At 43.8% G+C, this 27,425-nt stretch overlaps 1 protein-coding gene across 7 annotated transcripts in view; it reads right to left on the bottom strand.

The window, feature by feature from the left end:
- Positions 1-27,425, bottom strand: part of srgap1a (SLIT-ROBO Rho GTPase activating protein 1a) — a 119,883-nt gene that overhangs the window by 67,544 nt on the left and 24,914 nt on the right. For all 7 annotated transcript variants that reach the window (XM_084059712.1, XM_084059713.1, XM_084059716.1 and 4 more), the window contains exons 2-3: positions 14,723-14,918; positions 5,444-5,606 (exon numbers count right to left, since the gene is read on the bottom strand). In XM_084059712.1, coding sequence (XP_083915838.1) covers positions 5,444-5,606; positions 14,723-14,918 — 359 coding nt within the window. The remainder of the gene's footprint in view (positions 1-5,443; positions 5,607-14,722; positions 14,919-27,425) is intronic.

Raw genomic sequence — 27,425 nt, 5'->3', positions numbered from 1 at the left:
CTAGACTAAACAGTTAAGTAGTACACCATCAAAAGCCTTGTTGACAACAGTTAAATCTAATAGCAAACAATGAACTGTCCTCCATGACATAAGCATTGTCCCATAAGCCATAACACTGATTCCTCACTGTAACAAGTGTGTTTTGGTTTGTTGTAAACAAAGACCTAAAATAAACCATTCATTCATTCAGTAACATATATCAGTGTGTATCAGTGATATCTAGAGCTTGTATATCTGCTATTTTCATAAAGTCTTGAAAGATTGTGAACATTTTGGAATAACTTTTGAATTTTTTTAACACAAAACTTCTCTTATGGGGATCCCTGGCACAAAGTATTTGCAGACGAGGCTCCATGGCCATATTGGGGGTCCTTGACATGAAAACATTTGAGAACCATTGCTTTACACATCTGTGGGTGTGTGTGCGCTGTGAGCGAGAGTATCTACTGAGGTCAAGGACCTCACAGAGCCAGGTGGATCCCATATACGTCCGTAGAGGTACACAAACCGCCCTACACTCCATTACCACGCTGACAAGCCTCCCGTCTAAACTGTAAACACTGCACTGGAACAGCGGTGCCAGGGTGGAAGGAATCTCTGCCCTCTGCCTAGCTCACACACACAATGCAAAATCACACTGCCAAAAAGTGGTAATTTAAATCAGAGTGGACCCTTAACTCGGAGAGTTACACAGTTAAAAACGTGCTTAACACGCAAAAATGCGTCTAGAAGGCGGTCCCGCTCGCGGACCTTTATTTCACGCAGAATGCAAGCTCGATTTGCCCTGCGTCTTTCCCTGTAAGTCAATCTGGCCGTCTGTATTTCTCAGTGCAGTGTTGAGGCTTGTGGAGAGAGAGCAAAGAGGATTACAGTGTGTGTCGGCGGTCAGGCTGATGTCTGAAATTAGAGCGCCATGCTGGGTAGCCGGGCCGGTTCACGCCAACCGACCCCCACCTGGCCTGCATGGCAGTATTTACCTGTCCGCGGGTCACACAGCTCATGCTGTAAGCCTGGATAACCAGAGCTTTAGAATCACCTGAGCTAAGTAAGGTGCGCTTGCCTCTCTCTCTCACACACACACACACACACACACACACACACACACACACACACACACACACACACACACACACACACACACACACACACACACACACACACACACACACACACACACACACACACACACACACACACACACACACACACACACACACACACACACACACACACACACACACACACACACACACTGTAGCTGAGAATGGACAAGGGCTGTCACCATCATGACATTTAGTTGACGATTAGTTAGTCATAGAAATCATTGTGAATTATTAAACATTAAAACACATAATAGAAAATTACATTTGTTTGACTTTTAGGCTTTATAAACAACATTTGTGAAGGGCAATTAAAAAAAATAAACAAATAATGTCTACATACTTAATAACTGTACACTTTCAAAAAAGAAAACACCTACAAGCTCAAAACACATTGCGATGTGTTGTGAGCTTGCAGATCGACTATTTGTGCTATTTGTTTTTAATGTATGAAAATGTTTCTATAATTTTTTTCTGTTTTGTTCTAAACTCCGAATACACGGACGCCAGGTTGAATGTGGTTAAAAGAGCATTGATAACGATGTGGAAATAACTTCCCAGAACATCCCAATTTTTTTCCGAAATAGCAAAACAGAATGCAGATCTGAAAGCTCACAACACGTATGCAATGCGTTTTCACTATTTGTCATATGACAAAGTATATAATCTCGCATGATGACATCTCTCCTGTGAGCCCTATTTTGACCAGTCTCACCACACACACACACACACACACACAGATTTGCGGCGTGCAGTGCGGTAGAACCAATGTCGCAATATAATTATCAGGACGTGCCTCCTTTCATTTTACCGAGATGCCAATTGGGGGTTTCCAATAACGTCCCAATTCATTAAAAGGGTCCTACAAATGGGTTTCCCCTTTTAGGCTCATACCATCTGTATGCTAACCACATTAAAGAGATGAATACACCCAGAGCGGAGGGAGGAACCATATCAGCCTTTGGGGGGTGATGGGTTTCATATTGCCAATGACATTAATCATTCTTTAAAGAAGGATGCCCCAGGGCCTCTGTGTGTGTGTGTGTGTGTGTGTGTGTGTGTGTGTGTGTGTGTGTGTGTGTGTGTGTGTGTGTGTGTGTGTGTGTGTGTGTGTGTGTGTGTGTGTGTGTGTGTGTGTGTGTGTGTGTGTGTGTGTGACAACGCATGTTACCACGTGCATCTTCATTTGATTATACACACAGCTGCAGAAATATAGAGCCACACACACACACACTTAAACAGTCAGAGGTAGAGGGTCTTACGCAGAGGCTGTAAAGAACTCCATCAATCCAAGCAATAAAGCACGTTTCCTATGTACCTGATGTACGACTCATCGTAAATTCAGTGCAACAGCAATGTGAAAGTATCCCTAGCAAACACACACATGAATGCAATAGGACTGTGTAGAAGAGCCAGTATGCATGTATAAATAAAGTAATAAATGCAAAGATCTGTGCAAGCAAGAAAGACAGCATCCCACTATTAATTCTACTATAACATTAATATTCTAAACAGGACAGGCCCAAGTCAACTGGTTCTAAAAACAAAACTAAAATACAAACTAAAAAGGTCTGCACCTCAGTAGAGTGCAGACCTCTGCCGTGGGTGTGGCCTACAGTACATCATCCCACTTTGCTTAATCAAAGTTGTGGCCTAATGATGGCGACTGAGAAAAGGTCATGGGGTCACCTAAATCAACAGGTGTCCTCATCATGGGTGCAGGAATGTGCACAGTTAATGTTGAACGTTGTGTCTGTATGACAAAGGGCAAGTTTGGCCACACCCCGTTTGCCCAATGGCCCTGGTATGAAAAGTGAACTCTGTTCTTCCTTTCCCCATAACCAAACTTTCAACAATGTTTTTATGCAAAATTGTGCATACGTGTTGTAGATATCTTGTTAACAGTCCAAAAATCTGGAAATTAAAAACATCATTCCGGGCGAATTATGTTAGCAATTAAATGAATGGGGCCCAAATCATTTATCAGCCATTATTTTTTTACGACATCGCAATCTGCAACTATGCAGATTGTGTCCCGATTTTTTACCAAGTTTCAACCTGCCGTTCCCATTTGGGGCATGTCATTATAGGCAAACATTTTCAAACTTTTTCTCAAAATCGGGCCCAAAAACAATCTGGCCTGGACCACTGGACTGGGCACTATGCAGAATGTTACAGGTACAGGGATCTATCCTGGCCCAGTCTGCCTGGTAGTGTTTTTAGGTCACATCCTCAGGCCAGAACATACAAGGAAATAAAAACACAGGTCTTTGATGTTGCTGGATGGGTGACAACAGCGCAGCTGTCTCCTCCAAGTTGTGAGGGGACCCCACGGAACAGAGGGGACTTCTGTGTTGTTTGTGACTCATTACCCCAGTTGTACAGAGATCAAAGCCAAGGGGGGACGCTGTAATTACAGGGCATGCAGAGTCTCAAGTCCCCTATGAACCTGGGCCTCCCACCGAGTTGTCATTTGTCTTTAAAAAACTGTCAATCATATCTGGAGAAAATATATATACATACACAAACGCACACACAAACAGAGTATATATATATATAGACCGTCACGACACATTACATTGAACAGCCAACCGATTGGTGGCAATAACTGCACCAATAAAACTCAGCTACATTATTTCCATACGCCAACAAACACGGAGTTGGAAAAACAATATGCATACATTTTTCAGTGGGGTTTTCTGGAATGTGGGAGATGAGATTGTGAGCCATAAGTTAACCTACAAAGGCTTCTGAACTTAGAATTATAAGTTTGAGAGAGGGTAGTGAAGTCTGTCATTATACTCAACAATGTGGGAGGGGTGAGGAGAGAGTAAAGCCTGAGAAAATAGCCTAATCTACAAGCTCACGGCGCATCGCATCCCGATGCGCTGGGAGCTTGTAGATCGGCTATTTTCAGTGCGCGACACCGGTGCGCAACCAACTACAAATCAGGCCAAACTCAAGCAGCATGTTGTGAGAGGTGGCCCTCCCTGTTCCACATCTGGCCTCATTAGTACGACCAGGACCCCTCTAACCACAACCAAAAGGAAATGACTGCTGCAACTTCCTGTTTGTGTGTGTGTGTGTGTGTGTGTGTGTGTGTGTGTGTGTGTGCGCACGAGGGGAGGCGAGTGAGTGCTGAAGACCACTCCTCCATACGACCGTATGAAACCGGAAACCATCAGAGATCCTAATCAATTTGAACATGAATGAGACCCGCTGGCTTTTACTGCCCTTAGTGTGGAATTCAGACTATGTGGCAAAGGAGGGAAGGGCATTTAAAGAGAGAGAGAGAGACAGAGACTGAGAAAGAGAGAGAGACAGAGTCAGAGAGAGAGAGACACAGAGAGAGAAACAGAGAGAGAGAGAGTGTGGGGGGGGGAGAAAGAAAGAAAGAAAGAAAGAAAAGTCTCAGTAGTTCAACTTGACACAGAGCTGTGCTCCAAAGCAGCGAGGCCGCTTTGTAATTTGCTGCTGTGGTGGGTTCATGTGACTCCTGTTGCTCAGGACCTCCTAATCTGCCTGGGAGTTGTCGTCTTTGTGGTGGGAGGGGAGCACAGGCCCGGGGTTTTGGTCACGAGTCCATAGACTAGAAGTTTGGAGGGTAAAAGCCTGATTCATACTCGTGTTGCCCGTCGAAAATAGCCGACGTACAAGCTCGCGACGTGCCGCCGACGCGGCGCGTCGTGAGACTTGTAGGTCGGCTATTTTCTGCGCGCGGCACCACCGCGCGACGGAGCATAAATTAAGCGTTTAAGGACATACTGTAGCCAGGCTGTGGTGGCCGAGGTTCCTCTGCACTGTAACTGCAGCTCACCAGAGTTCAACCACAAGCTCTGCAACGGAGCGTCGTACAGATCAAGCGAAGAGCTTGAATACGTATCATATATCGTTACTAAATATACTTTGTTTTACTTAAGCTGAAAGTGAAAGATTGTCTTTGTATAAACACTAAATGCCTGGCGGCACACCGGTGCCCAATTTGAACCGCCAGTAAAAATCTGGACTGTATTTGTGGTCAACTCGAGGAACGATTTGGATGACGGAATAAAATGGACAATCAGCAAGGAGGGGTCAACGTGAGAGCAGGAGAGACTGTGTGTGTGTGTGTGTGTGTGTGTGTGTGTGTGTGTGTGTGTGCGTGTGTGTGTGTGTGTGTGTGTGTGTGTGTGTGATCAGATACAGAAAGCAGCATGGACAGATCCGTCTTGTGCCTGAATTATGCTCTCTCTCGTGCAGCGGTGTCAAGCGCCGGAAATCGCTGATCTATAAGCTCACGACGCATCGAACATGTGACACGCCGTGAGCTTATTAAGACGTGGGAGGGGTCTGAAGAGAGTTACCTTCTTGAGAAGCCTGGTGGAGTCCTCGCTGATCTGCATGAACCTCATGATGACGTTGTTGAGGTAGATGTCGCTCAGCGTGGCGTGGTCCTTGCTCTCTCTCCTCACCTGGTTCAGCAGCAGGTACCAGCAGTTGACCGGAGACAGCAGGTTCTGGTCTTTCCTGAAGGGGAAGATAAAATGAGACTTTTTTGTCAGAGCTTACCTCGTCTCCAGAAGAAAAACGAATGAGCAGATGGAACGCTTGTGAATCTCACTGGACGTTTACATATTATAAGCAGCACCAAGCGCCGGCCGGTGTTGCCACGGTTATTGCACCGACAACGCAAAGAGACACGCATTGATCAGCATATTCTGGTTTCGGTCGGGTGAAATAGGCTCCCTCCATCTTCCTCTCCCTCCCTCTCACCCTCTGTTCTCCACCCCTCGCTGATCGAGTTCTGGTCTGACTCTGACATCACACACACAACAGAAACCGTTGCCTATTTTGTGCTGATCTCCATATATGGGTATATATACTGTATTTATAATCCAGGCACACACATCAGATAAACACTGTAACGCAGAAATGCAAAGGTTGGAATGGCTTATGAGAGAAAGAGAGGGAGTTGTCACTCTTCACAAAGTCACTAAAATGTTTGCGTGAGTGTGTCTTGTCTCATCTCTCTCTCTCTGCCTTTATCATCTGTGCGAGGACATCAAGGCCTTGGTGGGCTCACAGTTCTGTCTGCCAGACTCTGCACTCTGCCAGACTGATGCAAAGTAGATCATGGCCCATCACAAAAGTATTAGCGGGATGCTCGTAAGCCTACCTTGCTGTCGAGTTGCCCTATATATTGATGCTCCTGGCCCTAAAAAAAACATACTCCATATATACAGTACTGTAGGGATTGCGGCGCGCGTCAGAACAGGGACTTTTAAGTTAGGCATCCGTGACGTTTCTGGGGCACAGCTTGTGGTGTTTTCCGAACCAAGCCCGACTTCCAGCGGCAACTGGGTGAGAGTGCACCGCAAGCTTTCAGTACACTTTCAAGTTGAAGATATGGACATGCTATTAGTTGAAAAGTGAGTAACATATGAATTAAAACATCAGGAAATGGACGGTTGAAGCTGCAGAGAGAGAGAGAGAGGGGTGCCTAAGGTTTGGCCCTTGTGAACGACGCCCCTCCAGCTTGGAACCACATGCAGATAAATCTGCCTTGTTTAGGTCTTTTAAACGTTGAGTGACTGATTTAAATTACATTCTATTGATAATTGCAACTGCTTCCCCAACTAGTGTTTTTGTGTTTTCTACATTTACGTTTATTGTTGATTGATACAATTTGCTATAATGTAATTTGTTACTTTTAAGTTTTTTCTGTTGACGTTTTTTTAATAAGTTGTTGAAACTTTCGTACTGCTGCCGACCTGGGACAGGCCTCCCTCAAAAACCAGTATAAATAAAGTATGGGTTAAAAAAAAAAGAGTCTGACAGAAAGAGAGACTGATGCTTGTACAGATAGTACGCTCGCTTGCCGGAAATTGCAGATCTACAAGCTCACAACGGGAGCTCGTAGATCTGCCATTTCCTTGTGCATGTTAAAGAGCTTAAGAATGTAAAAGAGACGTAGTGGCGTGAGGCTGAGAGTTGTGTGCCTTGTGTCTGCTGTCTTCAGGCAAACTGTGGGACATTGTCCAGGCCAGAGAGCCTGGTCCCTGGGTAAGCACCAACCTGCAGGCTCACTTCCTCTGGGTTAATCTGAAACATTCCTCCTGCCTGCTAAAGAGCAGCACATAATGTGACCGTGTTCATGCACGTGTGTGTGTGTGTGTGTGTGTGTGTGTGTGTGTGTGTGTGTGTGTGTGTGTGTGTGTGTGTGTGTGTGTGTGCACTTGTTTTACTATACTTGTGTAGTATAGTAGGATTTGAGAAATAGACATTGTGAGGAACATTTTGGTTTGGTTGTTTTATGGTTAAAAATGTTTTTGTAAGGCTTACAATTAGGAAAAGATTCAGGTTGGGGTTTGGATTAGGAGTAGGCATTTAGAGGTTAGGTTTAGGGCTGGAGTTATGCCTGATTTATACTTGGGTGTAACAGAAAATAGCATATCTACAAGCTCACAACTTGTGAGCTTGTAGATCGTCTTAGGGTTATGCAAATGGAAAATAATTGTGATACATTTTTTTTATGTCATTCATAAAATCACTTGTCCTAAAATGAATACTTGTCCTCACAAGTATAGTAATACCTGTGTGTGTGTGTGTGTGTGTGTGTGTGTGTGTGTGTGTGTGTGTGTGTGTGTGTGTGTGTGTGTGTGTGTGTGTGTGTGTGTGTGTGTGTGTGTGTGTGTGTGTGTGTGTGTGTGTGTGTGTGTGTCTCTCTCTCTCTCTCGCTCTCTTTACGGGGTCTAGGGTCAAGTCTTGCAGGAACCATATGGAGACTCGCCTCTGCTCGACCCCCAGACCCCATCTCCCCATATCAGACCCCATGTGCCCTCACCTCCCCCCTCCCCAAGGTTAGCACACAAAGGCAGGCAGCACTTGTCAACGCAACAGGTGAAACTCTGCACTCGGGGGCCAGCGAGCCAGCCATGAACCACCAGCTCACGGTGCTGATACACTATCTGCTGTGGTGGGAGTGAAAATTCAATAATACACTCTTTTCTATTGAGTCATCATAATGGACGCCACTGACATCCCAGCCAGCTGAAAAATACTCTCTCTCTTTCTCCCTCTCCCAAGCTGGGGGACGTTTCAAAAACAGGAAGAAGCAAACTGCACGTGACAAAAGACGAAGCCAGATAAATTATGAAGAACAAAAAAAAGAACGGATCCAAAACTAAGACAAAAAAAATTATACATCCAGGAATTGGCACACTCACACAATGTCAGAAAAATCCAAATGAGCTTAGAGCTAAGAGCCGAGCTCACATGATCAGTGGACAGGACACGTTCATCATGTCGGAGGAAGGGGGGTAGTTAGAAGAAGTGTTCTAGCTGCAGGATCACTGGACAGAATCGGCCTCACGCTCCGTCAAACCGCGATTACTGTGAAAAACCCTTTCTGCATTATGCATCAGTGGAGACTGTAGCTCTTTCATTCTGTGTCACCGCAACGTCGGCATGCGCCAAGAAGAGTGTGGGTCTGCCCGTGTCATTTATGCATTCATGCTCGCTTATATGCACGAGCACTCGCATAATGTCCAGGTGGCCGCTTTAAGCGTATTCTCTTCTCAGCTTCCTAGATTTCCACAACAAACGCCTTTGCTTTCTTTCAGGCCATGTCGTCATGCCCCGCTGCACTGCAGTGGGCCTTTTATTTTTGCATCCATCCTTTTTAACTCTTGGGTTTTAAATTGGCCACGCATAAAGTCACCAGTGGCAGCAGCCAACTTGGCTTGGGACAGTGAATGACGTCACCCTAAAACACGTACGATCCACTGCAGCCGAGTTCACGTGACAGAGGCACTTTTTTCACACAGGTTCCTAATACAGTATAGAGGAGCGAAACCCCCCGCCTACACCAAACACCAGAATGTGCCCGAAAAGCAACAGTACTATACATGATATATATACACCAGTGTCAAAAGAGTTAACCACTTAAACCCCTATAAACTTAGCTGACCGGTGTTTCCCAGGGCTTTATATTAGGTCCACACTAGTATTTCCATCTACACCAAATGTAGATGTGCACCGAGTGCCGCACTATGAGCTACAGTATGAGCTTGTTAATGTAGATCTGCAATTTTTTTTTAAATCTTGGAAAATGTGTGCACATCTTTGAATATATATAATATATATTTAAAGCAAACATTTTTAACTCCGATCTGTGCTTCTGGGGGTCCCTGGAACAACATATTTTGAGATGGGGTTCATTTTGGGGGTCCTTGACATGGAAAACTTGGAGCACCACTGATATAGCAACAGGATAACAGCAACTGTTAGGATTTAGAAAATAAAAATCTAAAATGGCACAGATGCGTTCCTGGATTGAATGAACATGCAATCTGCAACTACTTGCAACCATTGTCGCCAATGGCAGTTGCAAGGAGTTGCATTGGTGTGGACTGGCCTTAAAACGGTTTTGTTACAAGGAGTTGCGACTAGTTGCATTGGTGTAGACACAGGCCGTAAAGGCCAGTCCACACCAATGCAACTCCTTGCAACAAAACAGTTTAAAGGCCATGTCACACCGATGCAACTCCTTGCAACTGCCACCGGGGATAATGGTTGCGAGTAGTTGCAAGTAGTTTAGTGCAAGGAGTTGCATTGGTGTGGACTGGCCTTTAGTGGAGCAAGATTAGACAGTGGTTCTCAAACTTTTTAATGTCAAGGACCCGTAAATTGATAGGTATTTGGCCATGGACCACTATCTGAAACGATTTTGTTTTATGTAAATATATTTAAAATCATTCAATTTATTTTTTCAAGATTCAACGTTTTGCAAAAATAGCTGATCTAAGAGCTCACAACGAGTCGCGTGAGCTTGTAGATCAGCCTATTTTTCAATAGCTGAAGCATAAAATAGGGTTCAAGTGGTAAAACTGATTTTGATGCTATAATAATTAATTCTATCAGGGAACCCCCTCAAGGACCCCTGGGGGTCCCCGGACTCCATTTTGAGAACCACTGGATTCGCGGGGCTGACCATGTGAGACTACAGAGTCATTGAACACACACAAGTGTGCCCTCCAATAAATCGATAGGTTGATTTAGTGGGCAATGGCATGGTTAATGGAATGACCTGCTGCATCTAACTAGAGGGCTGGGGCGGGGGGACGGGGGGACGGGGGCTTGTGACGCAGACCATGGCAGCTGAACGACCTCTGGGACTCTGCTTACCCCCACATAATGGCAGGAAACGACGGCTACAATGTCATCATTTCCCCTTCCGCCAGGGGCAGGAATCGGGTCAGACAGACAGACCACTGAGGGGCCGTAACGCAGGTACAGACAAGGAAACTTAATTACTAAAGACAGAGAGAGAACTCATTATCAACTTGCGATATCTATCGTCGCTGTCGGGTGGAAACCTTGTATGTCCAAAACTGTTTACTTTTCACTTTCACTTCAGCAAAGTTCAAAAACAGAAAAAAATAGCCGATCTACATGGTCACAACGCGCCGCTAGTTTTGTGTGACAGACCGAGTAGGGCATTCATTTACGAGAAAGAAACCATGACAAGTTCAAATATGGAGATACAAGGTTTCTGCCCGACAGCAATGCTAGGCTGTGTGTGTTCGTGTGTTTGTGTGTGTGTGTGTGTGTGTGTGTGTGTGTGTGTGTGTGTGTGTGTGTGTGTCTGTGTTCTGCTCTAAATCCAGGAATCGGCAGGTCAAAGTCAATCTAATCACCTACACGGGCGGCAGTCCACTGCCAGCAGAGCATAATCACGCTGCCTGTGTATTGAAAGAGGAGCTCCTATCGGTGACAAAGGGTGATACTGCAAAGTCCCTTTAGTGCCTTGGTGATAACATCTTTCATTTAGCTACTGTACCAGCCTTTAATAGCCACATCACAATGAGTGGCAGCTCTGCGTGGTGTAGCGTTACAGCAGCTACCAAAGGAATGTGACAACTGCCGGTTATTCATCTTAAGTGGTAATCTCAATAAACTACGATTCGGTAACACTAACAGTGCTAAAGATGTTTAATACACATTTAACATTGGGATCATTTGTTCCAAGTGAATAACAATAACACGTTTTTGCAAGCTGATTAACTATTAAAATTAAAATGATTTCTCAATCAACCTCCCTGGATTCAGACTCGTATCAATCCCTTATCTAATCAGTGCATGACAAATAACTACAGTCGGTAATATTACTGTAGCTTCAGAAAACAGCCTCAATATGTGGAAAATATGTCACCTGAAGCCTGCAGCAAAAGCAAAGGAAGTTCTTTAACCAGAAGCCTGATTCTGGATGAAATGTGGTCTATTCAAGATGTTCCCAGGGGTGGCTTTGGTATAATATAAATAATTCAATTATTCCTTCGCTTGCAAGTTGCCATCCCCTTATCCCTCCCTGAGCAAACATTGTGGCTGTGTGTGTGTGTGTGTGTGTGTGTGTGTGTGTGTGTGTGTGTGTGTGTGTGTGTGTGTGTGTGTGTGTGTGTGTGTGTGTGTGTGTGAGTAGTGAGAGAAGTAGTGAAAGAGTGAGTGTATGTGTGGGTCGATATTTGTCCATTTGTGTCTGTATGTGTGCTCTGTAAACAGTCACACAGTACACAAGTGGACCATGCAGACTGAATTGAATGGCACTCCCAGGAACTGTGTGCTGTGGGCCTGTTGTTTTTTCCCAGTGCATTCTGGGAGGAAGAGAAAGCCGGTGGTGTGCACCGTCCTGATCCAGTGATGCATTTTGCTCAGGGTGTCTTTGGACTAGAACTGGGGAATGATCTCCATTGTAAGCCTAAGCTATTAGACCTAAATTAGCTTATATAGTGTGGCACTATCCAATCATTTAAAAAATATACATACATTATATTTTTCTAAATAATAACAGAAATGTTTTTTAAGAACGAGATCTTTGCGTAACTACAGCGTAGCTGCGCCGACTTGCTCACATCAGATCACTTCCGCCTTCCGCACGTCTTGTTGACATCTCTCTTCCATCTGATATATTGATTGATAGAAAAGCACACCACAATAGATAGATATCATCAATCAGTCAATATCATATCATCTCTTCCATCAATACATTACAATGGAGATCGTGCTTTGGCCGTGACGCATTTGCCAGTCAAATTTAGTTTTTAAACATTTCCACTGAGCTGCGGTTTTGTGAGCTGATCATCCTGTTGATGTAAGGTTGTGATTCTGAAACGTTTGAATTCCAAGGATCGCCAGTTTGATATGTATCAGGCCACAGGCACTCTCTGCACACACATCAAAGTACAAGATCTGACACACAAAGACAAATATAAGCAACACGCCCTGTACGTTACACAGCTAGACACAAGACAATACAGGTATACAAACAAACTCAATCCAACATGACTAACTCTTAAGACTTTAAAATCTTGGAAGCGTTCACCAGGCAGCCGACAGTATTTTCAGAGAATGTTTATGTCAATAATGATCAATCAATAGATTAACAAAATGATGTTCAAGGTTTTAAAGAAAAAATACAATGACATTTGTTTTACATAAACTTTTTACAATTAATGCTATATTATCATTAAGATCTTGTTTTAATGATTTTCTCACAGCCAGGCCAGGAATTTCATTATTTTAGGGGCAAGGCCACTTAGTGTAATTTATTTGAGGGCACAAAGGCCAAATGCCAGGGCAGGAAGGCCATCAAATAAAACAATGATTTTAAGTCCACAGAAATAATGCATTTTAATTTCACAAAATCTTCGACATCAAAAGCGTACACAATGCTTGCAACTAGGGCTCATGTAGGTTAATTGAATAATCGAGAAGCACGTTTTTTAAATATATATAGTTTTCATTTCAACATATCGACACAACAAAATTCAAATACATTGATTAAGACTGATTAAGCAATGTATTACTTACACAATTTGGTGACGTCACTGACGTGCAACAATAGCGACAATAGCCTATCTGCAAGCTTTTGACATTTAGTTTTTTAATCATCATTCATTGATCGTGATATTGATTTGAGCCCAGCCCTACTCGCAACATTTTTTCTTGCCCAAGGAAGAAAGGCATTGTCAGCATTGTGGGCTTCTTAAAAATATCTTTTAAAAGATGTTTACTATTCCTAATATTCTCACACACATGCGCTAGTTTGTGTAACCTGATGACTCTCAGAATAATGTGCGAAATATAACCAATTTATCTGTGAAATCTGTAAACAGTATTCCGATTTGGAGTGCGACTATCTACAGCAGACGCATTCAGCGAATGCAGAGCGCTTACCACACTGTTTGTCTGGGCAGAAATGCCAGTTAATTACCCAGCGATTTAGCTGCATAATGCTAATTCAGCTTATTGCTGCTCAGCCATGCCAACTCCATCATCCACACACACACACACACGCACACACACACACACACAAAGCTAAAACGCCAACGACAGAATGAAAAACCACATTTTTTCATACCTCAAGTTAAGTCAGCCCAATTAAAACAACCGAAAGAACGTGGCGAACACAGATGCCGTACTGTGTTTGTGTTATTTATATAAAATTAAAATAAAAACTACAGCAGAGAGCTGCTATTCAAACGTCAAACTGCATTTACTGAAGAAATATCCTCCCAGACACTCGCCAAATGTTTACCTGTGCGAACAAAAATGACCAGACTGTGCAACACACCATGACAACCACCCACACACAGTCACCCACACACACACACACCCTCTGCTGCCACTGGTGCGTCAGGTGAAGAGCGTGATCTATTTGCAGACAGTGCGGACAAACATACTTATTCTATTTCTTTATTTGTGTTCCAACCACAGGTTCAAACAATATGCTAATGTGTGCGCTTGTCAATATGAGCAGAGTCCTACAGCGGAACAAGACCCTGAGGAGCATGACAAGCGACTGTGTGTGTCAACATCCACAAAAAGACTTGGAGTCAAGCAGTGCCGCGTCACAGAGACTATTGACTTCAAATTATGATCATGATTATTTATTTTTCCCACGATTATGATTAATGAACGATTATTAGTAGATAAAAAAAGAATGCAAAATAGTGAAAATATCAGATCTACAAGCCGTGAGCTTGTAAATCGTTTATTTACGCCATTTCTGCACACCACCATTGTACGACAAAGTATAATACAGGGCTAAGTGGTTAATCAGACTAATCGACTTGGTCAATTATAAAAAACCTTTAAGAATTTTCTGTCCATTCCTTGATATACAAGGAAAAAAACAGAAAAGAATGGATTGACCTACATGACGAGGTTAAGTCTGTTAAGTTCGTTTAATTGCCCAGCCCTAAGCCCAGGAGAATGAAACAGACAGGACTTGCAACAAAAACCTTTTAAGGCCAGTCCACACCAATGCAACTCCTTGCAACTGCCATTGGGGATAATAGTTGCAAGTAGTTACATGTTGCAAGGAGTTGCAAGGAGTATCATTGGTGTGATGAACTGGCCTTTAAGGCCAGTCCAGTCCACGTTGTGTGTATCATTACACAACGCAACTGTTTTGTTGCGACTAGTTGCATTGGTGCTGTCTGGCCATAAGGCCCCGGTTTTCACTGATCTATTCTTTAATCTCATGCCATTTCTGTTCTTGTTTACCAGCAAGGTAAATTTAGCTTAGCTTCCTACAAGACGATCTTTGCACAAAACCACATATAAAACGGACACCAACTTACTTATACTGCTGGTGGTCCTTGGTGCTGCGCGTTTTTGCCATGAAGCGCTCAGCCAGTTTCTCCAAGTTCCGGGAGTATTCCATCTCTATCTCGGACTTCTTCCTGAAGAAGTCCTGTAGATCCTGCAGCAGCTGGACTCTCATCTCCGTCTGCTGGTCCAGACATTTCTGCTGCTCTACCAGCTGCGCCCGGATCTCTGAAAAGAGACAGAATAAACAATACACATTAACGACTTGAACCCCAGCATGCCTATTCTGGTGGGGGAACGTTCGTCAAATATAGCAGATCTAAAAGAGATGTGCTGCAGACGGAAAAAAGAGGTCCAAGTTCAGTTGATCCGATGATCCGTTTCACTAAGAGTAGAGAGGGTTTAAGTGGTTAAAATGAAATATTCAGAGCTAAACACGTTTACAAACCTAAATGAACCTAGACAAATATATTTGTATCATTAGTTAGTAATTTACAAAGTTTACAAACTTTTTTTAATTTAAAGGACCCCCATAACGCTTAAGAGTGTACAAATGGAAATGGATTTGAACACTCAACAGTTACAGACCTGTAAGGGTTCATTTGGGACCCCCTCAAGAACCCCTGAGGGTCCACTGATTTACATTGCCATCACAATATTTATGGAATATTGCGATATCCTCCCCCTCCCTTTGTTTGTTTTTCAGACTTCAAAACCAGCTCAAATGAGCCAATATATCAGATGGCTAATTTTCACCTACGGATAAAACAAAATAATAACAACCAAGAGGAATAGTGCCAACATCAGTTAAGTGTACAATGCAATACAATATTTTATTATACTGAGCAAAAGGAGCTCATTACACCATAGCTACAACTACATGACTAGTAGTCCGTTGTGGTGTAATGGTGTTTTCAACTGCTGCTTCAGGAAATAAAAGTTGGCAACACTGGTCTCAGGTGTTTCATTAAAGACTGGCTACAAAATCAGAATGAATGGCCTCTCAATCTAATCACACACTGAGGGAGAGCACAAGGTACCGAGGTACGCGCACGCACGCACGCACGCACACACACACACACACACACACACACACACACACACACACACACACACACACACACACACACACACACACACACACACACACACACACACACACACACACACACACACACACACACACACACACACACACACACACACACACACACACACACACACACACACACACACACACACACACACACACACACAATGAATCAGGCCTGTCATAGTTACTATAATTTCAATTTACATTTCATATTGGACAATTCGGATTTCTCACACATGCACGTGCAAACACACGCACGTGCGCGCACGCGCGCACACACACACACACACACACTTGTTTCCTTGATGTGTCCAGTCTGGCCTGGGTTACATAATGGATTTGGAACTCTGGACAACCTCAGTAGAGGAAACAGATTAATGAGGTGATTTAGAGCCTCTCAAAAAAAGGAAAAACTAAAGCGAGCACAAAGTCCACAGTATACCTTTTCAATTCCCTTGTACAACCACAGGATTCTACTGGTGAAAGATCACTGGTTGTACAACTCACGTTCCTTGTTTTACTGGTAATTGGCAAGAAAATCAAAAGTGTTATTAGAACAACATATACCATCTTTGTGCCAGTGACTCGTCTTCTAAGACGTGACGTCCCACTAGAATCGATAAGATAATTGATAAGCCAAAACCTTGTTGAATTCTCGATTCTCAATAACTTTGAAATTGATTTCGTCCCATTCCTTTTCTCGATCCCCATCCCATAGTTATACATTAATGGAGGTCTACTTGGCTTACCAACAACGGATTAAAGCATTACAATAGCCAAGTTATAATGACAGATTATCAGCTGCATGGAAAAAAGCAGCATCAATTCATACTTTCATCAACACATAATATTGTCGCTGTCGGGTGGAAACCTTGAATGTCCAAAGCGGTTACTTTTCAGGAGATGGCAAAATAACCTGTTCCAATGGATCCAGTATAGTTATTATTTAGTCACAAGCTGTTGTTGTTTTTTGCTTTTCATTTGGTTCAATCATTATAAAACCCACAGACATACAACCATTTGCTACTTTTGTGCGACACTGTAGTATGACGAAGCAGGGCTTTAATTTACAAAACAAACTGCTCCTGATAAGTAGGTTGGGGCATTGCATGGTTTCCTCTGCTGTCGTGAGAATGTGTGCGTGAATGTAATGCACACTGTAAAGGGCTTTGGATAAAGGCGCTATATTATGTGGGTCTATTCAGTTACATTTGAACACTCTCAGAGTTAGATTAACGCACAGGATTTTACAGTGTACAATTTAGGCATTTAGCAGATCTGCTTATCCAGTGACTTTACCAGAGTGACTTACAATAAGCAAGGTAAACACATACAGTACATCAAATGCAGAGTCACAGTGTAGTGCCTCAGTAAACTAGGATCAAAGGTAAGAACCTAGCATCAGTCTAAACAATATTGTAAAGAACATTCAAATATACTATCAAAGAAATTATCTTTATAATGAAACTATAGGATACCAGGTAAACAATGAACCTAGCATCTATCTAAGATCTAATCTAGTGTATGTCCTTGATCTCATCTCCAGATTTGAAGTACCCCTCTGTGTTTTCACGTGCCGTTTTCAGTCCCTGGAAACTCACTGGTAGAAAACATGTACAGAGAGTGCATGCAGAATACATTGGGCTTTCAAGTGGTCTCTGACAGAGACCATGCGGCACTTGAAAGCCCAATGCTTACTACACTAGAACAGATGACATTTTGTTTCAGTTTGGGGGAGCCCTCCCGAAGCGGACTGTTCTGGTTGACTATGCAGCTACCTTAAAACTGCACTTGGTCAGCTCTTTGAATTTCAATCAGGCAGAATTGCTGTCTAATGACCACTTTTCTAAATTAAGCGAGCCGATTCCACAACGTAGGAGATTCCTCATTTATTGAGAGGATGAGACTGCAACAGCTCAGCTGCCTTTCTGCCAAAAGGTCCGAGACCAGTCGTTCTCAAAGTGGGGTCCAGGGACCAACAAGGGTCCTTGAGGGGGTTCCAGGGGGTCTCCAGCTAAATTATTGAGAGTTAGGAGCCAAGACCTTAACAGTTCTGTAACTCAGAGTGTGCAAATGAACCATTTGCAAACTCTCAGAGATATGGGGGGTCCGTGGCCTAATGCGCACAAATAAAAACATTTGAGAACCACTGTCCCAGACAGCGATCAGATTGTGATCAGTCAATAGCTTGGCACAGCAAGCATCTTCATGGCCTTTCAACTGCTGACTCAATTACCTGTGTTTCCAGCCAAAGAGAGCTGAGGGACTGCATTTGTAACTTTCTTTTTACTGTAAATGGTTTATATGCAAGTAGAATTACCAAGGGGTTCTGCTCATTCATCAACATTAAGCACTCAACCAACATTGATGAATTGATTTAGGCAGGATCTATTAGAAATAGTTGATTATGCCGTTACATTCCTGAGGGCCCAATGGAAATAAACGACTCAAGACAAGAGACAGGCAGGGAGAGCGAGACCCAGAGTGGTGTAAAGAGAGAGTAGCGACAACTCCATTCACTACCAATGGACCAGTTGTTTTGTTTTTTTCACAGATTATGTAGACCCTTAGAAACAACACAAGCAGTGCTGTAGAGTGTCATATAAATATTGTAAATTAATGTATTTATTGACTGCTAATGACCAAAAAGAAAAAAGGCAAAGGACTTCCTGGGGAACTGATACATGTCTACATGAGTGAAGTAATGATCAAGTAATCTGGACTTCCCTTGTCGCCACTGTCTCCTTATACCACTGGGGAGACCCACAAGGAGGGGAGAGGTTGTTTCACTGATGCTATATCTGATTGGTTGCTTTTATCACAGCAGTTAAAACTGTACACAACATTGAACCCAGTTACTAACATAATTCTGTCTGCAGTCTGTTAATCTGCTGTGAGATAAAGCAGTGAATGCCGCCAAGAACTATATAGCTCAAACTCACTGACACAACAACCAGTGCACTCTAAGAGTGACGTGTTATTAAAATACAACTAGTCAATGTCATTATTAACTGTTCGAAGGAAACTATCTACATTCTACAACATTGTAGTATCCAAATGTCACAGGCTGGTCTGCGGGATAGTGCTTCTCTGAGAAGACTTAGATTAGGACCGTCACGATGATCATGATTTAATTGTGTTTTTCCATTGAACATTGAAAAATAAGAATTACATTTCTTTTTGGCTTTTAGGCTTTGTAAACAAAAAGGTTCACAGCAAATAACCTAAATATGCAAAGGAATTACTGTCCATGACCGATAACAATAATCAAAATATAAGATTTGTGGGGGTAAATATTTAAGAGGGAAAAGAAAAAGAAAAACAACTGTAGGAAACTCCACTAACCCGTTCAGGTGGCTGAATAAAACCCTGCACTGCAATTACTTCCATCTCCAACTAGTCAATGAGGATGTGGGGATTAAAACAAAGCTGGCATGGCATTTACACAAAGGAACTAACCGGATCATTTAACACAATTACATTCCCGACTGCACATTGGAACTCGTTAAATATTCATATTCCAAGTCAAACATTGCCCATTGACGCCATAGTACCAACGCTGTAGCACAGGGGAGTCATGTCAGGAGGCAGCCACCTGTCAGAGAAAATTATCAATCTAATCACTTCTAAAACCTGCTCTGTAAATGCCATTTTTATTTGAACTGAATTCAACTCTGACAAGAGAAATATAAATCTGAATTACGAGAGTGTGTGTGTGTGTGTGTGTGTGTGTGTGTGTGTGTGTGTGTGTGTGTGTGCCCTTACTTTGGGTCTCATTGTATTTCCCTTCCTTTTAAATGCTCCACAGAGTGAATAGTATTACATTATTATAATTACATATTATTATATGATGTGTAACTGGTCATTATTTAGCAAGAATGACCGTCTCACTGTACATTATCCCGCACACAGCTACTTAGAAATAGAATAAATTTGACCCAATATATTTAATTATTTAATTTGCTTCTGCTGCCAATGCTGCAATGTAAACAAAGTCAGAGCAGTGGCCTGTTATTTCTGAATAATTATTATTTGATTAACTGATCAGACTCGGAGTCATGTATATAACAAAACCATTCAATATATTGCAGACACCTGTTGAGTGGATACTGGCTTGAGGAATGAAAGCAGTGTCCCAGAATGCATTGCACACAGCCCCTGGTGTGGATGTGGGGACAATAACAGAATGCAGTTGGGTCTTTGTGGCGATAAGTTGGAACCAAAGACCTTTTGTTCTGGACTGGATGCCGTCCAACTCAGTCTTTGAAGGCCACACAACGCATACTTCCCATAACCCCCCCCCAATTCCCCAACAAATATGTCCAGAGTTGCAACTCACAATCATTGTGATTGGCTAGCGGCCGGGCGGGGCCCCCATTCTGTTGTGAGAGAAAAAAAGTGCCTGGTAAGCAGAGGGGGGGCGGGGGGGGTTGACCTCCTGAGAGAGAAGCCCAGCTACAGTAAAAAACAACTCACACACTGTCAGAGGACCTGACAGAGCGCTGTGGCACACGGTTTTCTCCCCCTCACTCCCTTCCAATTAACCACTTAAACCCTGGTGGCCTTATTTTTGGGCATGTTATAGTCCGAAAGAAAATAGCCGATCTAGAAGCTCACAACACGTTACATCGCAAATATTTTGACCCATAATGACGTGCCGAAAATAGGGTCAGTAGCAGAAACACATAGCCAGCAAAACATTGTTTTCCTACGCATTTTCCTTGTTGCGCATTAAAGTTAAAATATTCTAAACTTTTCGGCATAAAATGCAGAGTTGCACCGCTCTTTACTGTTTGATGCCGGTAGATGTGGTAGGAATGGTGGGACAATGACAAATGCAGACAGACTAAAGGTTGATATTAGACTCGAGACTCACGGTCTGCTTGAATCCATTTCTTCCCCCTGATTCATTATTAGATCACCAAGATAAATACAGACTCAGGCCCGCTCCACAAGTGCACTATGCCAGTGGTTCTCAAACCTTTTCATGTCAAGGACCCCCAAATTGATACATATAAGCCCACAGACCCCATTTGAAAAGATATACCAGGGACTCCCATAAGAGAAGAATTTTACGCCGTGGCTATGGCAGGGATTCTCAACCTTTTTTTTCCATTTATTTTGAATTGAATTTTCCTTGGCTTAAGAACGTTATACCAACAATAAATGAGTGGATTGACTTGGCTTTTTTATTTTCAAGGACCCCACCCATGGACCTCCATTGGAACCCAATCTACACTGTAAAGTTCTTTGTTCATTTAACTCTGAGAGTGTGCCAATGGAACCAAATGGACACGTAAGAGTTACAGACCCATAAGCATCCATGATTTTGCTGGGGACCCCCAGGAACCCCCACAAGGACCCCTAGGGGTCCCCGAACCCCACTGTTACCCGTGATGTGCTGTTTCGCAAAAAGGCGTATGTGAAGCGGCTGCGCCTGCAGCGGTGTGTCTCGGTGTGATCAATTTCCTGTGAAGCAATAATCCCCCGTTGACCTGTTCCTCTCCTTGTTGCATTTCGCCATTCAACACGACTTTCCTACACTTTCTCCTCTTCGGTCACTGTCTCTATAAACCGCTATCTGGGACACGGTGTGTAGCGTTTGACCGACCGAGGCCTGGATATCCCCCACGCAGGGATTAGCCTCATCAGCTGTACCTGAAATAGCAGCCGAGGGCCGGAGGAGGCAGGACACAGGAGGGTGCTCACCGCTGGCTGCCCCGCCATCTGCTCCAGATCTGGGCGCTCAGGACTAGGGACAGATGCCCGCGCTTTAATACAGCGGCATGGACACAAGATGGGATAAATAATAGCATCATCAGGACGTAATTACAGAACAGCCAGCCCGTCTTTCTTTCAGAAGATCACAAGTTCTCAATTACAATGACAGTGGGGCTCACATGTCACACAGAGCTGGGTTTCTTCTGTTCTGGCGCTGACATTTCAAAAGGTCATTAAAATAAGTGAGCAAGTCTCTATTACCATTCTAGTTATAATGGACGTTGACCATTATATTGTAGTTTCTATGACAGACGCTTAACTTGGAGAACCACTACAAAATACCAGTCTAACCTAAACCACATGCATGCAAATGTCTTCTAGAGTTAGGAGACATTTCTGCGCTGCTGTGTGGTGGAAGGATTTAAATTGGACTTAAACCTACAGAGTCACAAATACTGTAGCATAGCACTCGGCTAACTGGTGCCCACGTACAGTGGTTACAGATTAAGTTTCCAGCACAAGCTTGGAAAATGTTGGCCTCGGCTTGGGCACATTCATTGGATAACTTTCTTTTTTGGTTAAATGTTCCAGCAAAATATCAACAACACCCTAAGCTCTTTGAACGTCATCAAATACACAATAACACAACACAAACACTGTGCAATGTGACACTGATTGTTATGTGGTCACCATCAGAGATGATAATGACATCATCATCAGACTTATGATACTAAACGTTGCAGAGCCAGGCTGCCCTCCAAACGTCCTCCTGGTTCATAATGATGTGTGTCTGGGATAATGTACCTGCCATGCTGAAAAGAGACGCATGCACTTGATTTAGTGGTTGTTAGGAAAGCTGGCACGCCACATCCGTGGCCAATGGCTGCACACTTTCTGTGTGATCCCACTTGATCAGTGGTACTCAAACATTTTTAATTTCAAGGACCCCCATAACTCTCAGAGTTACAGACCGGTAAGGGTCCATTTGGAACCCCCGCAAGGGACCCAGATGGCTCAAGGCAATGTTTCCCAACCTGGGGTCCGGGGACCCTTAGGGGGTTGCCATAGTGGAAGGGGAACGGGAGGCCTTGTCTGTTTGGAACCTGGTAGTCCAAAATCTTTAACTTGTTGCACAAAATCATAACTTGCTTTCATCCACTTTCAACCTGGCATTCCTGTTTCGGGCAATTACTATTGTCAAAAATAGCTAACATTTTTTCAAACTTTTTCAAAGTAAAAAAAAACGTGCAAAAAAATTGCTGATCTACTAGCTCACAAAGCTTGTAGATCAGCTATTTTTGCTAACGTCGTATGAGAAGTATAAAGCATGTGTGCATGCAGATCTCAGCTTTTGTCAGATGTAAGAAGGGGAGGGGGGCTGCAAGGAAAAACAGTTGGGAACCAGTGAACCACTGCATTAGATGGTCCAAGGTACCGCCAGAGAGCCAACGCTGTGTTTTATTAACAGAAAAATGGAAACTTTGGCAATGTGGGTCCAATTATAACATGTGACTGTCATGATAGTAGCTTAGAAAACCACAGACAGAATTCCAGTGGAAGGAGGCGCGTGTGATCTAAAAAACAGAGTGAAAACGGCACCGGCCCACACTACTCTGCCTCATTCAAACACAATGAACTAATGCAGGTTTTATGGAGTGATGCTCCTCAAGTCAAAATGATCATTCCTACAATAAACAGACATGGACAATGGATGAAAGTTGAGTAAATAACAACCAAACGTTAGCAACAATAGTTTCTGTCATTGACTAAAGCCTGGCATAGTCATAGCATTGTAACTAATTCACTTCCAGCTGAAAATAAAATAAATTAATAATAAATAATAATTCTTGAAAGTATATATTTTTTTGTGTTTGGTCTTTTATCAGCTGAAGCGGCAGCTTAGTTTGTTTTTGTTACAACAACTCGTCCATAACACTGGAGAAAACATGGACCTGAACTGCTATTACCCTCACTGTTCCTTGGCCCAAAGTCATACTGACGCCTGTGATCAAACAAACTCTCACACACAGGGCATGGAAAATGCACAAAGTCTAACAACCTGACTAAATCACAGTTTGAGAAGAACAATGAAAACAGTCACTCACACACACACACAGTCGCTCACGCACACGCACACACACACACACACACACACACACACACACACACACACACACACACACACACACACACACACACACACACACACAAACCAGTGGCTGGGTTTTGAGTTCTTATGTGTTCTCTTGAGCTCAGAAAGTATTGTGGGCGGCTGACCCATAGATCTCTGCTTCCTTCCTGCTCTGATTCAGAGACAGCTCAGCCATGATGACTAACTGACCTTAATGTAGGCTACAAACACACTCGTACATCTGTTGTCCAACACCAGAGACATTCTAAACAGGGCCACGTCGTAAGCCACTGATTCAAATGGAGTAAATAAGGGAGGATTTACAGTACGATCTGATAAAAACAATAAATCACTCATTGCAATTCAACAAGGTCATAATTTCAATGTGTAATCCCTGTAAGTGAGACATGATAGTCTCCGAGGAGTGGTCTGTAAAGATTTGCCAAGTGGCTCATCGGCCAAAAGAGCTGTAGTTGCTCTGACGACGGCCCGACATTCGAGCGCTCTACAGCGGGCGGCCGAGCATCAATCAACGCTTTCAGTACGGTGGCCTTGAAGGATCACCGTTTTTGATCCAAGACAAATAAGGGAGCTGACCTGAATGGTGGGAGAAACAAGCAGACTTTAGAGGCAAAGCTGTTTACTCAGCTGCTGTGTTAATATCTGCAGTCATTCTGTTTGCTCTGGACACCCACCCATCTAGTGTTGTGGCTCCTAGGGCGGTCCGAGGGATAGCGTCGATGTCTATGTGCACGCACGGGTCCATGTTGGTGTCTATGTGCATGTAAAGGTTCACGACGGTGTCTATGTGCATGCACAGTTCCATGTCTATGTTGGTGTTTATGTGCATGCACGGGTCAATGTTGGTGTGTTCGTGGTGCATGTGTTTTTGTGTGTCTCTCATCTGCAGACGCGTCGTGCATGTAGTATGTGTGTGGGTCCGCACTACAAAAGCCCCACAAATCAGTTTTGTCGGGCTGGATGACCAAAGATCTTTGGTTTCAACATGCAGACATGTTGAAACCAAAGATGGGTAACTAATATGCATGAGCCTCCTCAGACCAGGGTGCAGAGGTGGAGAACAGAGAAACCATTAGACATGCATCGCTCCTTTTAGCCGGCCTAACCAACTTGACCCCCTTATCTCATTCATCTCTAGACCTTGGGCAACTGCTCTGTCTACCGTCCTGAAAAGAAGGGGGTGGGGGTGGGGGGGGGGGAAGAGAGAGAGAGAGAGAGAGAGAGAGAGAGAGAGAGAGAGAGAGAGAGAGAGAGAAAGAGAAAGAGAAAGAGAAAGAGAGAGAGAGAGAATGGTGAGTGGGAGACAGATGGGGGGGTGATAAGAGTAAATATTGCAATATCGCAGAAAGAATCACGATATTAAATATTATCAAAAATCGTCTCATGAGTCATGCCTGACAGATAGATGTTGACCTAAATATTCCCAAAGATCAGCATTCTCCCAGGCAGTTCATTTTGAACGGCTGGCCGACTCACTCCAGTTTGGAAAATTACTGTACAGTACATCTCTGCACCTCAAACAGTAACTTCTTTTCCCCCTGAAATGAAAAATGACACTGCCTAGCATCTGGATGGGCTTTGTGCTTTTGTTTGGGGATCTCAACGATGGGATAAAGCTTGTAGTCTCGTATAGCTCGTATGTCAAGTCAGACCTCCTCTAGAAAGCTAACCTCAGGCCATAGGCCTGTCTGGGCAAGCCTATAGCTCTTACAGTTGGGACCGTTTGTTTGGGGGCAACAACATGCTATGAAAATCCTGTGGCTGAGCAACTCAACTCGTAAGTGCCATTAAAAGGGTGCTCCACCAAAAGAACATCTGCGACTAACAGCTCATGAGCTTTCATCTATAGGAATGTTTACATGTCCGCATGGTAAACATTTGGGAGACTTAAACCGGCATGTTGTCATGGAGCTTCATAATACAAACTCTGAAAGATGAACCCAACGAATACCACAGCAGTTGAGCTGGCCTGGGGCGATAAAGTGTTTGAAGAGGTGATTATTTCTGAGCAGTGGGATTTCTGTATGAACCTATTAGGTCCTTGTACGGCCCAAAGACAGTGAAAGACAATGAGAGAGCGAGACAGAGAGAGAAGCGCACTTCAGAAAAAGCCACACATCGAGGCTTCAGACCAACCGTTGTGCACCTGGATCCACAAAACACAAACACACACAAAGACAGAGGCGCACCTGACACTGTGACTGCGTGGTACATATATGTGGTGCAGATATGCGGACCAGACTGCTGACATGATACCGCTGAGGTTACATGAATCAAATGGACAGCTCTGTCCCGCTCTCGCCTCAGGCGCCTCGGCTCGGCCCGTCCTCCGCAGCCATGCATCTCCTAACCACCACACGCCCCCCCCCGCGTCCCAGCCGTTTTCCTCCGCTGAACAGTGGACAGCTTGGTCTCAGGTCGGGTGTCGTCAGCAGCCTTTTGGCAGAGCCCCGGGAGCGCTGTGCCCTCTTTCTCATCTGTCTGCCCTACGACAGCGCTCTGTGTGGGACTCACTGCACATTGCTTTTTGGTCAGATGCACTGCTCAAGTTCGTCGTATCATAAAGCAGCGGTTAAACTTTATTGTTTTCAAGGACCACCAGTTTGGTATACATTAGGCATACCAAACTGGGGGTACAAATGCATTTGTACACTCTCAGAGTTACAGGCCTGTAGGAGTCTATTAGATTCCTAACCATCAATCATTTATCTGGGCACCCCCTGGAACCCCCTCAAGGACCGCTTGGGGATCACCGGACCGCACTGTGAGAACCACTATCAGTTTGTCCATCTGCCAGTGCATTCTGCAGCCGTACAGTCTGCCCTCGCCTCCTCTTTTTCTCCATCTCCGTTTACACTGCGCGTACGCCTGTCTCCCTTCACAGGCCGTGCTCTTCTTCTGTTTTCTCTCTGCTAGCACGCCTCGTCCCTTCTGTCCTTGCCTGCCCACCCACCAACTTGGGAGAAGCACCAGTACTGGGCAGGAGCCAGGGGCAGGGAGCGGCCAGCCCAGTGGCTGGCGTAGGGCCAAACTGAACGTCACTGCCAGCCAGCCTGGGGCTGACAAGTCGTTCCCACACCGTCGGGACATGGTGGCACCACGGGGTCAGAGAGAGAGAGAGCAGGGAGGAAGTGGGCATATGACTGTACACATTTAGAGATGAGGTGTCATTGACATGCTAGCTCTCCACAGTCAATGTAGGAGCAGCACACAATGAAGTCTACCGGTGGTGAATCTTCTGTCTCGAAGGACAGGGACTTGTACTTCTGACTACATTTTTAGGAAAGACTCCCAGGATCCAAACTTACAAAAGTACATTATGAATTAACCACCGCCATATTTTTAAAGAATAGTGAAAATAGCAGATCTACATGCTCACAAAAAAAATTAAAATGTCTACATGCAATGCATTGATATTTAAAATAAAATATGCTTGTAATCTGTACTTCTGAATACTTAAGTATTTATGTAAAGCAAGTACTCTAGTACTTCAACTCAAGTACAAATTTGATGGAGCAAATATGTATACTTTGATTCAAGTACTGAGGTTGAGTACTTTGTCCACACCACTGCTGGTGGGGTGAGTCTTGAGTTTGAAGGGCAGGGAACAGTGTTCCATCAGTAGGATTGTACAGAGGTCCGTATTACATGACCAAAAGGTTAACACATTTTCAAGCTCTTAGCTTGATCTAATTAAACTATCCATCATCTCCTTGACACCACACTGTGTCAATACAGACCAGCCTTATTCCTTGTAAATCCAAACTAA

Source organism: Gymnoscopelus microlampas (genome assembly GCF_963454915.1).
Source record: "Gymnoscopelus microlampas genome assembly, chromosome: 6".
NCBI classification, from domain to species: Eukaryota; Metazoa; Chordata; class Actinopteri; order Myctophiformes; family Myctophidae; genus Gymnoscopelus; species Gymnoscopelus microlampas.
This window is presented reverse-complemented; position numbering and strand designations above follow the sequence as displayed.